At 49.3% G+C, this 13,271-nt stretch overlaps 1 protein-coding gene across 1 annotated transcript; it reads left to right on the top strand.

Annotated features, from left to right (window-relative positions):
- Positions 1-744: 744 nt before the first annotated feature.
- Positions 745-12,712, top strand: LOC132390928 (uncharacterized). Its single transcript, XM_059963463.1, has 3 exons — positions 745-865; positions 5,816-6,285; positions 11,293-12,712. Exons 1-3 carry the CDS (start codon positions 745-747, stop codon positions 11,773-11,775), a joined length of 1,074 nt encoding a protein of 357 aa, XP_059819446.1. The 3' UTR covers positions 11,776-12,712.
- The last annotated feature ends 559 nt before the right edge of the window (positions 12,713-13,271 follow it).

Raw genomic sequence — 13,271 nt, 5'->3', positions numbered from 1 at the left:
GAATGCCCGCAGATAGTTTTTGCAGGAGTATTCAGACTCTTCAGAGAAAACCAGACATTTGAATGTATATTGAGGGCATATACTGCACAGCCGACACGCTGAGTGAGCAGTAAACACAGATGGGGACTGTCATTAAAAGGTTGACAGAGGTTAAGTAAATAACCTTTAAAAACATTGATTTGGTCATACAGAAGTCAATTTCCTAGCCATAACAATTACCAATCAGGGACATGCTTTAACCTCTGAATTTAGACAAAAAGTCACTCCAGGTAAAAGGTCACTGAAGACTAAAAGTCAAACTTCCAGATGTATGCAACAGCTCACTGGTAGTTAAAATGTTAAGAAATTTGACTAAAAATATCAGTAAGAACAATTTTGTAAATACTGAGCCAGTGGTCTCTGGGGATGAGCCGAGATGATGTATTACAGAAGCAATGCTGATGGAGTGAGCCATTTAGAGAGGACGTCAGGGCAGAGGAGTTCTGATGCCCGTACACCTGGCCCAGGTGTGAGGGTGGATCACTCTGAATGCCAAGAGGAAAAGTCAGGGCAAAGGTTTGATGCCCATACAACCGAACCGGATGTGGAGCTGGATCTTTCTGGGTGCCAAACTGATTTGAAGAGCTCGAGAGCAGCTTCAGGCTGGGCGAGTCGCTGGACAGCATGGTCCAGACCCAGGGACTTTTGCAGCAGTGGTGCCCAGAACCTAGAGCGAGGTACAATAACACTGTTTAGACAAGTTAAATGGCAGCCCAGATTGGAGACAAGAGCCAATTTTGCTCGCTCCCTGGGATCTTCACTCCTCTCTCCAGGGCATTGGGTGATCCACTGGACCGCATAGTCAGGCCCCGGGCCCCAGTGCAAGGTAAGATTCGCTGTTTAGACAATTTAAAGGCCAGCCCAGATCAGACATGAGAGCCGATTTCGCTCATTCTCCCTGATGTTCACTGCTCTCTCCAGGGCACTGGAGTTTTTCACTGTTCCATTGTTTGATCAATATAAACACTGGTCCAGATTGACTGAAAAGACAGGGTGTCAAGATCAGAGATGAAAGCTAATTTCACTTGAAATGAACTTCAATGTTTTAGAGCATATTTAAATCACACATTTAACCATTTCTAACTTCAGAGGTTGTTTTCTAATCCTTTGAAGTCCCTCTACCAGTTACTCTTTGCTTTCAATGTCTGGTAATGGTTTCTGCTCACTGTGAATCTGAGCTTGAAAGTAACTGTCCATCATATTGTCCTCAGCAGGTTGGGCAGCATCCATTGAAACGAGCAGTCAACGTTTCGGGCCAAGACCCTTTGTCAGGACTGAAAAAGGAGGGGGCAGGGGCCCTATAAAGAAGGTGGGGGGAAGGGGGAAGGTGCCAAGTGAAAAACCAATCAGAGGAAAGATCAAGGGGTGGGGGAGGGGAAGCAGGGAGGGAATAGGCAGGAGGAGTGAAGAAGGAATGTAAGGGGAAAGCACTATGAGTAGCAGAAGAAGGCAGAATCATGAGGGAGGTGATAGGCAGCTGGAAGAGGAGGCAGAGTGAAAGTCGGACAGTAGTCTCCAGCCCCTTGGTATGAACATCAAATTCTCCAACTTCCGGTAATTCCCTCCCTCTCCCTTCACCCATCCCAGTTTCACTCTGCCTCCTCTTCTAGCTGCCTATCACTTCTCTCATGATTCCACCTTCTTCTACAACCCATAGTGCTTTCCCCTTACATTCCTTCTTCACCTTTCCTGCCTATCCCCTCCCTGCTTCCCCTCCCCCACCCCTTGATCTTTCCTCTGATTGGTTTTTCACCAGCACCTTCCCCCTCCCCCCACCTTCTTTATCGGACCCCTGCCCCCTCCTTCTTCAGTCCTGACGAAGGGTCTCGGCCCGAAACGTTGACTGCTCGTTTCAACAGATGCTGCCCAACCTGCTGAGTTCATCCAGCTTGTTTGTATGTGTTGATTTGACCACAGCATCTGCAGTGTACTTTGTGCGTTCATCATATTGTCCTCCTGTCCCAGTACCTCAATGTAAAATCCTTGAATTTCCTCCTGTTTGTCAAAATTCTCTCGTGTTGAGCACTTTACATGTGTGGTATTCCTTGCATTCTGCATTTCAGTTGGAGATTCAACTACCACTTGATCTCCTGTTTTCCTCACCACTCTGTGTCGTGTTGCGTTGAAAGGTGCGGTGAATTTGTCCTCTTTTTCTTGCTGGATAAGCACAGTGTCACCAAGTTTTACAGTCCTGTGCTCCTCTGTGATCATCTGGTACTTTCTTTTCTGCTCTGCATCCCAATCCCATATTTTCAGTTCTGCTGTGTGTACCTCCTTGATGTCTGGTAACTTCCCCCTCATTTTGCAGTTGTGGAGAAGTTCAGCAGGACTTCTCCCTGTAGTGACATGTTCAACACATCTGTACGTAGTTCCATACTTTCTCAGTTCTCGTTTCCAGTCAAGTCCTTCTGCTTGAGCAATCCTAATCCTTTTCGTCAGTGATGCTTCTTGGCGCTTCACTTCACCATTTGCCTGAGCCCACACTGGCATTTGCTCTCACAATATTCCTTGAACTGTTCAGATCTGAATTGAGGTCCATTATCTGATTTGATAGACACAGGCCATCCGGAAAATGTTCTCCAGACTGTCAATAACCCTCTCTATAGTTGTAGAGGTCAAAATGTCATATTCATAAAATAGGCTGAAGTATTCAACTACTACGAGAATGGAATGGTTTTTTGATAATGGTCCAAGCAAATCAACAGCTACCTCCTGCTAAGGACCATCTGGTAACAGTATCAGTTTTAGTGGTTCTGGAGGGTCAGGACTAGATGCAGTTTGACTGCCATGACAAGTTTTGCAGTGTTTCTCAGCTGCCTTATCCATACCAAGCCTTCAAACCTTGGTCCTAAGATGCAGTTTTGTAGCAAATATTCCCACTAGTCTCAACAGTGGGTCTCCAATGTTCTGCTTTCCTGGCATGTGTATGACTCTGTAGTCATATGGTTGCAGCCTCAAGACCCACTGCTTTATATGTGTGCATGGTTTAGATCGGGGGCTGTAAATCATCTCCAAAGGTTTGTGACCTGTGATCAGGTCAAATTTTCTCCCATACAAATAAGGATGAAGTCTTTTACAGGCCCATACTAATGCTAATGCATCTCACTTTGTGCGTGTTTTCGTTCAGTCTGCAAGACTATGACTCACGTAGCAGACAGGTACCATTTCTTCATTTTGGTTTTGTATGAGTACTGCCCACAGTCCAACTGGCCTGGCATCTCCTATTACTTTAGTTGACACATCTTTATCAGAATAGGCCAATGTACCTGCTCTTTCTAGCTCCTCTTTTTGGGCTATGAAAACTTGTCTCGGTACTTCTCCAAAATTGAACTGAGTGTCTGTCCTGATCATTTGTCTCAGTGGTTCTGACCAAGTTGCAAATTGTGGTATGAATCTGCTGCTGTAGCCAACAGGACCTAGGAAACTCCTCACTTCTGTGGCATTCTGTGGTTCCCGGGCCTCCATACTGCTCACACTCTCTCCTCAGTTGGTCTGATACCATTCTGTGACAAGAGGATTCCCATGAAAGCTAGTCTGTCTACGTTAAGACCATAAGATACAGGAGCAGAAGTAGGCCATTTGGCCCATCGAGTCTGCTCTATTTAAACGTGGGCTGATCCAATTCTTCCAGTCATCCCCACTCCCCTGCCTTCTCCTCATACCCTTTGATTCCCTGACTAATCAAGAATCTATCTATCTCTGCCTTAAATACACCCAATGACTTGGCCTCCACAGCCGCTCGTGGCAACAAACCCCACAGATTTACCACCCTCTTACTAAAGTAATTTCTCTGCATCCCAGTTCTGAACGGACGTCCTTCAATCCTGAAGTCATACCCTCTTGTCCTAGGTTACCCTACCATGGGAAATAACGTTGCCATATCTAATCTTTACAATGTTTCTAAGAGATCCCCCCTTATTCTCCTGAACTCCAGGGAATACAGCCCAAGAGCTGCCAGACATTCTTCATACAGTAACCCTTTCATTCCTGGAATCATTCTCATGAATCTTCTCTGAACCCTCTCCAATGTCAGTATATCATTTCTAAAATAAGGAGCCCAAAGCTGCACACACTATTCCAAATGTGGTCTCACAAGTTCCTTATAGAGCCTTGACATCACATCCCTGCTCTTATATTCTATAGCACTAGAAATGAATGCCAACATTGCATTGCTTTCTTCACCACCGACTCAACCTGGAGGTTAACCTTTAGGGTATCTTGCAAAGGACTTCCAAGGTCCTTTGCAGCTCTGCATTTTGAATTCTCTCCCCATCTAAATAATAGTCTGCCCATTTATTTCTTCCACCAATATGACCATATACTTTCCAACATTGTATTTCATTTGCCATTTCTTTGCCCATTTCCCTAAACTAGTGGTCACCAACCTTTTTAAGCCCAAGATCCCCGACCTCGGCATTAGTGAAAGGCAAGATCGACCCCAGATCAATTAGTTACACGCATGCGCACTGGGGCTGAAAAAAACTGGAAGGAAAACCCCGGAAGTAGAAATAGTGTATAAACACCAGGAGTACCCACCCTTTCTTTTTTGCGCCGTGGACTGGTTTAATATTGAAAATATTCTTGCGGACTGGCCAACGGGGGTGGGGGGGACAGTGTTAAACACAACCGGAATACAGCGATACTTGAAGCAGGTTCCTTATGTCCAGTCTATTCCACAATTTAGTTTTCACGGCTCTCGGCACTTAGCTTCTGTCCCGCTTGCTCACGTTTTTTCCGCTGAAAAACTCAACGAGTTTGTCTGTAAGTGCAAGGTGCTCGGACTCAAGGTGCCGAAGCAGTTTTGAGGGGTTGTCTCATTAGACAACCTCCAGGCCCGAACTCCAGCCTCCCGCCTGCCTGCCACCAGATGCCTTGGCCAGGTGCAGCTGGTTCTGGGTGGGGTGAGAGGACAAGCTCAGGGCCAGAGGTCCCCATGCCGGGGCCGCAGCGGTCGCAGTCTGGACAGAGTCTGGACAGAGCGAGGAGCGGTCGCAGTCTGGACAGAGCGAGGAGTGTGACAGGGTGCCTACCCCCCCCCCCCCGTAGGATCTATCAGCCGACAAAAACTTGTTTCAGTAGATTGCAGCGCGGTCGCTGCACTGCTACTTACGAAACCCTGAGCTCCAATTAGGTCATTTGCGAATATTTTAGCGCTGGGTTCCCCACAAACATTTGGTGTGGTAAACAGGTTCAGAGGCGGTGCCCATCTGTCCGCACTCCGGGCCGGTAGCAACGGCACTTCCCGCCAACCGTGCGAGGGTGTCACTGCGTTTAGGCAACTGATGACCTCTCATGGGTTCAAGTTCAACAGTGGGTGTGACAGGGAATGAGGAAAGGTGCAGCTGACCCATATAGTTTCCTCGTGGCCCAGTGGTTGGGGACCATTGAATTACACTGTGTAGTGCGGGGGAGCTACACGCATGTGCACTGGGCAGAAAGAACAGAACTAAAGCCCTGCATCTCTCAATCTCTCATGTAATTTTCTTTTTTTTTCAGGATCTACTGGGAAAGTCTCAAAGATCGACCAGTCAATCGCGATCGATGGGTTGGTGACCACTACCCTAAACTATCTAAGTCTCTCTGTGGGCTCTCTGTTTCCTCAACACTACCCCACTCCTCCACCTATTTTTGTATCATCAGCAAATTTAGCCACAAATCCATTAATACCATAGTCAATATCATTGACATACATCGCTATTGCCGCGCCATATGAAGTTCCCTCCATCCCTCCACTTCCCTCCCCACCCCTCATTTGCCTCCCTCAGTCGCCTGTAAGGAGCCGCTCGGCCTGCAGGCGGCGCCGGCGGCCCCGCTCTTGCTGCCGCCCGTGCGCGAAGATCGGCGGCGCCAGTCGGCGGAGGCTCCGACGGGACCGGCCGGGCAGAGCGATGCGCGGCTGCAGCGATGGCCAAATGGTTCAAGGAGCACTTGATCTTCAAGAGCAACAAGGGTCCTCCTCAACCCCCCAAGCCCGACTACCGATTGCGGTCGGCCGGGCAGCCCGACATCCTGGCCGCTTACAAGCTGCAGAAAGAGCGGGACTTCGAGGACCCTTACACCGGCTCCCGGGGCTGCGGCGCTCCGGCTCCCGGCTGCGGGGCCAGCTCCTGCCCGCTCCCCAACGCCGCCAAGAAAGGCGCCGCCGAGGTCAGGTACATCTCGCCGAAACACCGGCTCATCAAAGTAGAAAACCCCGAGAAAAACTGCGGTAAATCGCCCGGATCCCCCGAGGATCAACAGGGCAAGGTGAGTGACCGACATACATCGTAAAAAACAGCAGTTCCAACACCGACCCCTGCGGAACTCCATTGGTAACCAGCAGCCAGCCAGAATAGGATCCCTTTATTCCCACACTCTGATTTCTGCCAATCAACCAATGCTCCACCCATGCTAGTAACTCCCCTGTAATTCCATGGGCCTTTACCTTGCCAAGCAGCCTCATGTGTGGCACCTTGTCAAAGGTCTTCTGAAAATCCAAGTACACTACATGTACTGCATCTCCTTTGTCTACTCTGCTTGTAATTTCCTCAAAGATTTGCAGTAGGTTAGTCAGGCAGGATTTTACTTTCAGGTAACCATGCTGGCTTTGGCCTATCTTGTCATGAGCCTCCAGGTACTCCACGGTCTCATCCCTAACAATCGATTCCAACAACTGCCCAACCACTGATGTCAGACTAACAGGTCTATAGTTTCCTTTCCAATGCCTCCCACCCTTCGTAAATATTGAACTGACATTTCTCTAGGTTCAGTGTCAGTCCACACTCTGCGAGTCTCCTTAAGACAGCATGCAGTCTCTCATTGTGTAATTTTTGGTTAGGTGCATGTACAGTCACATCATCTGAGATGTTCTCAACTCCTTCCATTCCAGCTAAAGCATTTGCTGTGTCATGCCAGTACTGCTTACTGGCTGATGACATTCCAAATATCACGCTCTTGTACCTATGCACCCCATTATGCACATCAATTGTGGTTATCTATCCAAATTGTGGAGTCAGTTCTAGCTGGTGATAGCCCCATTTCAAGTCCAGTTTGCTAAACACTGCAGCTTCATTCATACCCTGCAGTACCTCATCTACAGTTGGAATGGGATATCTCTCCCTCACAATTGCTTCATTTGCCCCTATCATGTCCAGGCACATTCTGATGTCCTAACCCAAGGAGTTGTGCCTTCAACTTTCTCAAGTCAAGTCACTTTTTCATTACTGATTAAGTCAATAACGTCCATTTTCATTAGCTGTTTAATTTGTTTCTCAACAGCCTCCCTTAAGTTGTAAGGTGTGCGTCTGAGTAGCTGGGCCACATATTTTACCTTTGGATCTGCTTAGTGTTCAGCTTTCCGACCCTTCATATACTTTTGTGTACTGCAGCTTAAGTGACTCTTTAATGTCTGTCACTACTGATACATTTTCTCCAATCTTTAACGCACCCAACTTTGTAACTGTTTCTCTACGTAGGAGTGGTTTACCATAGCCTTTTATCATGTTGAACTCTGTCTGGTCTGTTCTGTTTCCAATACTTATTTCGCATTCAAACACCCTCTCAACCTGCACTGATGTGCCAGATGCATGTGGGTAAAGCTTTCTCTTCTGCTTTGGAGCATACGTGTGGTGAACTACATATATCTGTCTGGACACGCCCCCTGCTGACTGCTCCTGTGGCTCCTCCCACAGACCCCAGTATAAAGGCGATTGGAGGCACAGACCCTTCCTCAGTCTCCAGGGTGTTGTGTGGTGGTCACTTGCTGCTTGTTCCTTCTTCCAGCCAATAAAAGCCTATATCTCGCCTCACGTCTCCGAGAGTTATTGATGGTGCATCAATTTTATTGGCTGGAAGTTTTAAAACATGGAGAGTATTTTACATCCGGAAAAATTAGACTTGGACCCTCAAGCTCCAGAAGCAGCTCTTGCCTTTGAACTCTGGCTTGCATGCTTCCAATCATACTTGGAGAGATTCCCGTGACTGAGCCTGCCACAATGCACAAAATCCTCCTTTCCAGAGTCAGCCCAAAAGTATTCACCCTTATCAGGGACCTGTCGACCTACCAAGGGGCACTCGATGCCCTCAAAAGACAGTACCTGCGGCCGGTTAACACCGTCTATGCAAGACAACGCTTAGCGCTGTGGCGGCAACGGACTGGCGAGTCGAGTGGGGTGTTTGTCCAAGCCCTACAGACACTCGTGCGGGCCTGTGACTGCAGGGGACTGATGGTGGAACAGCATGCGGAGATCCTGGTACGAGACGCCTTCGTTACGGGGTTCAGGTCAGTGTACGTGCGCCAACGAATGCTGGAAAACATCGATCTTACCTTACGCTCGGCAATCGAGCTGGCAGACACGCTGGAGGCTGCTCTGCACAACACTGATGCTGTCCAGCCACACCATCCCCCGCCGGTTCCGTGGACACCGCAGACCCCGCCACCCGCGAGCGAATCGACTTCCGCTGCTGCCAGTCGCAAGTCCACAAACTCTCCGAAACTGACCACAGTTGCTGCCAGTCGCAAGTCCGCGCAGTGTTACTTCTGCAGACTCGAAAAGCACCCCCGAAAACGCTGCCCGGCCCGAGAAGCTACCTGCTCCAGCTGCAGAAAGAAGGGCCATTTCACCAAGGTCTGTAAGTCTGAACCACGAGCAGAGTTGGGTAGTGCCGCGTGTGAGGCATGGGGGCCGCCATCTTGGTCGCCGCCATCTTGCCTGCCCGCTTTGTGCGAGACATGGGAGCAGCCATCTTTGTCGGCGCCATCTCGCCCCACCCCCAACCCACGGGTGCTTACTGGGCACATCAACTCTGGCCTCCGTAACCCTCGACCAAACCCACACCAGCTTGCAAGGTCAATGATGGACATCCTGGTGGAGGGGCACAGGACTAGCTGCCTGTTTGACACGGGCAGCACTGAGAGTTTTATTCACCCAGACATGGTGCAACGCTGCGGACTCGTGACACGGCCGGTAATGGCTTCTGGGTCGCATTCCACAGACATCCGGGGGGGGGTTGTGTAGCGACATTGGTGGTGCAGGACACAGAATATCAGGACTTTGCACTATTGGTCATGCCTCAACTGTGCACGCCTGTGTTATTGGGGCTGGACTTTGAGAGCCACCTCAGAAGTGTGACTATGGCATAAGATGGGCCCCTCCCACCAATCACTGTCAGGAATCCTCAGTTCTGTGGGACTTCGTCATATACCCCGCTACTGACCACACACACACACGGGCACACACATCCCATCCAGAACCAGGCCGACAGCTGCGCTACCGACACCACTTGCAGCCTCTCCACCCTCAAGGTCCCTCCCCCACTGCTGTTCGCCAACCTGACCCCTGACTGTAAGCCTGTGGCAACTAAAAGCAGGAGATACAGCGCGGGGGACAGGGCCTTCATTCAGTCAGAGGTGCAGCGGCTGCTCAGGGAGGGGATCATTGAGCCAAGCACAAGTCCTTGGAGGGCCCAGATGGTTGTTGTTCAGACCGGGCAGAAAAATAGGATGGTCGTGGACTATAGCCAGACCATCAATAGGTTCACGCAGCTTGACGCGTACCCACTACCCCACATCGCGGATATGGTCAACCAGATAGCTCAGTACAAGGTGTACTCGACCATAGATCTGAAATCCACCTATCACCAGCTCCCCATCCGCCCGGAGGACCGCCCCCTACACCACCTTCAAGGTGGGCGGCAGGCTCTATCACTTCCTGTGCGTCCCCTTCGGTGTCACAAATGGTGTCTCTGTCTTCCAGAGGGAAATGGACCGGATGGTGGTCCAGTACCAACTGAAGGCCACATTTCCCTATCTGGATAACATCACCATCTGTGGTCACGACTGGCCAGATCACAACGCCAACCTCCAACGATTTTTTCCAAGTGGCCAAAGCCCTGAACCTTACTTATAACAGGGACAAGTGTGTGTTCGGAACCACCTGACTCGCTATCCTTGGGTATGTCGTGGAGAACGGGGTCATTGGCCCTGATCCAGACTGTATGTGCCCCCCTGCTAGAACTCCCTCTTCCCACCACCCTCAGAGCCCTCAGACGGTGCCTGGGCTTCTTTTCCTATTACGCCCAATGGGTCCCCCACTACACAGACAAGGCCCACCCCCTGGTCAAGTCCACCACATTTCCCCTCTCTGCCGAGGCCTGCGCGGCCTTCAGTCGCATTAAAGAGGACATTGCCAAAGCAACGATGCATGCGGTGGATGAGACCATTCCCTTCCAAGTAGAAAGTGACGCCTCTGACTTCGCGCTGGCTGCTAACCTCAATCAGGCAAGCCGGCCAGTAGCATTCGTCTCTCATATCCTTCAAGGCTCTGAAATTCGGCACTCCACAGTGGAGAAAGAAGCCCAGGCCGTAGTGGAAGCTATTAGGCACTGGAGGAACTATCTCCCTGGCAAAAGGTTCACCTTGCTGACCGACCAGCACTCAGTTGCGTTCATGTTCATCAACCAACAGCGGGGCAAAATCAAAAATGATAAAATTTTGCGATGGAGAATAGAACTCTCCACCTACCACTATGATATCCTGTACCAGCCTGGAAGGCTCAATGAGCCCCCTGATGCCCTATCCCAGGGAGCGTGTGCCAGTGCACAGCTCATCTAGCTATACACACTCCATGCAGATCTTTGCCACCCGGGGGTCATCTGATTTTACCATTTCATGAAAGCCCGGAACCTGCCTTTCTCCCTTGAGGACATCAGGACGATGACCAGGGACTGCCAAGTCTGCGCTGAGTGCAAACCGCACTTCTACCGTCCTGACAAGGCGCAACTTGTCAAGGCCACCCGCCCCTTTAAGCGACTGAGTGTTGACTTTAAAGGCCCCCTTCCCTCCACCGACTGCAATGTCTAATTTCTCAACATTATCGACGAGTACTCGCGGTTCCCCTTTGCCATCCCCTGCCCCGACACCACTGCCACGTTCATCATAAATGCCCTGCGCCAGCTCTTCACTCTGTTCGGGTATCCCTGCATATCCACAGTGATAGAGGGTCCTCCTTTATGAGTGACGAGCTGCGCCAGTACCTGCTGGCTAGGGGCATTGCTTCTAGTCGGACCACGAGCTATAATCCCCAGGGAAATGGACAGGTGGAGAGGGAGAAGGCCACAATGTGGAAGGCCACACTCTTAGCCCTTAAGTCAAAGGGGTTGCCGGTCTCTCGATGGCAGGAGGTCCTCCCTGAGGCACTCCACTCTATCCGCTCCCTGTTATGTACGTCCACCAATGCCGCCCCTCACGAGCGCCTATTCTCTTTTCCCAGGAAGTCTGCCACAGGGACCACCCTACCGGCTTGGCTGACATCCCCAGGGCCAGTGCTACTCCGGAAACATGTGAGGAGTAATAAATACTCCCTGCTGGTCGAGAGGGTTCACCTTCTACATGCGAACCCCCAGTATGCCTACGTGGTCTTACCTGATGGGCGGGAGGACACGGTCTCTGTCTGTGACCTGGTGGCCGCAGGAGCACCAGACCACTACCCCGAACACTCCACGGTAACTATGAACCCTGCACCCGAGGTGACACCGCGCACACCAAGCCCTACACAGCCTCCTCATGACACTCTCATACCGGGTGCCTCGCACACGCATGAGGGATCACTGACGCCTAGTGGGCTGACACCTCCAGTTAGGCCGGAACCAGCACAACCACCAACTGCAGTGCAATCACCACCGGCACCTGTGCAATCACAGCCGGTGCTACGAAGATCACAGCGACAGATTCGACCACCTGATAGACTTAACCTGTAAATATACTTGTAAGAATCTTCGCCCCATGGGGACTCTCTTTTAAAACAAAGGGGGGGGGGTGAATGTGGTGAACTACATATACCTGTCTGGACACGCCCCCCTGCTGACTACTCCTGTGGCTCCTCCCACAGACCCCGGTATAAAGGCGATTGGAGGCACAGCCCCTTCCTCAGTCTCCAGGATGTTGTGTTGTGGTCACTTGCTGCTTGTTCTTTCTTCCAGCCAATAAAAGCCTATATCTCGCCTCATGTCTCCAATAGTTATTGATGGTGCATCAATACGAATGGTGTTTTATCTTTCCTTTGAGTTTTCTCCACACATTTTCACCCAGTATATTACTTCAAGCTCCTGAATCTACTAACATGCACAGATTTACACCCCCTACACAAGAAGTTTTTTTTCAAATGGCTCTGTCTCATTAACAACAAATGCAAATTTCTTCTGTTCACCTTCAACCTATCTTAGTACTTAATTAGATAATGCATCTATCATGACTTGGTACTTCATGGTCTGAATGTGTCTTTATTTCTCAATCCTACTTCCATTCTCCCTCACAACACATGTTGTTCTGTCCCAGACTGATGACATCATCACCATACCTGACAAGTTTCAAACTACATTAACAGACTTACGATTTCAAAACATAACGATCACTCCTCTTTCCATGGTGCAGAGGCTATGAAGACTGCCCCAGCTGCTGTGCTCTATGCTGTTAATGTGATGAACTGATAACCAGGCTTTGGGCCTACTCTGATGCTCCTGGGCTCAGATCGGAGGACTCAGTTTGGGTTAGAACGTTACTGTTCACTTCAATTGTTTGTATGATCTGTATATTTTTTCCTTTCTCTTGCACATCAGGAGTTGGTCTTTTATTTATTTCCTTCAATTGGGCTCTTTTGGGTTTCTTGCTTTGTGGTTCCTTGTAAGCAAACAAATCTCAAGGATGTATGATTTATGCATTCTTTAATAATAAAAGTACTTTGAAGCTTTGAAAGTAGGATATCCAAATAACCTAAAAGCCTTGCAATCAATCCTAGACCTATTGAATTATGTTAGAGTTTTCATACTTGACTATGTTCAATTGTCAAAACCATCGCTGTATGCGATACATGTACAATGAAGAATGAAAAGCTTTCTGTTCTTGCCAAAGAATATTATAAGGCACTAGAGAAATTGATGACTGCAGTTTGGTAAGCAATGGACCTCTCGACAAGAGAACTAACCCAGTCTCTCGCTCTGCAAATTTGTGTTTCTCTAAAAAGCTTTGAAGCCATCTGTTATAACGAGGAAGAAAAAACGCAAGCCATACACTACATCTTATATAATTTCACCCCAACAGAACAGTAATTTACTGCCTTTGAACTATGTCTTACTATGGTATTCCATACGTGTATTACAATAAGTGGCATGGAAGATGAAGAAGCATCTTCTCCATGACCCAATGCAGCAAGGTATCCTGTAGATAGAGTACTAATCTCAAATATTGCACTGTGATA

Source organism: Hypanus sabinus, chromosome 3 (assembly GCF_030144855.1).
Source record: "Hypanus sabinus isolate sHypSab1 chromosome 3, sHypSab1.hap1, whole genome shotgun sequence".
NCBI classification, from domain to species: Eukaryota; Metazoa; Chordata; class Chondrichthyes; order Myliobatiformes; family Dasyatidae; genus Hypanus; species Hypanus sabinus.
The sequence above is the reverse complement of the archived record's forward strand: the minus strand, read 5'-3'. Positions and strand labels throughout refer to the sequence as shown.

Excerpts from the sequence above, each read along its gene's own strand:
- LOC132390928 (XM_059963463.1), top strand. The coding sequence starts at position 745 with ATGGCAGCCCAGATTGGAGACAAGAGCCAATTTTGCTCGCTCCCTGGG. Across the intron at positions 866-5,815 it reads GCCCCGGGCCCCAGTGCAAG|GAGCCGCTCGGCCTGCAGGC; the intron begins GTAAGATTCGCT and ends GTCGCCTGTAAG. Across the intron at positions 6,286-11,292 it reads CCGAGGATCAACAGGGCAAG|TCTGCCACAGGGACCACCCT; the intron begins GTGAGTGACCGA and ends TTTCCCAGGAAG.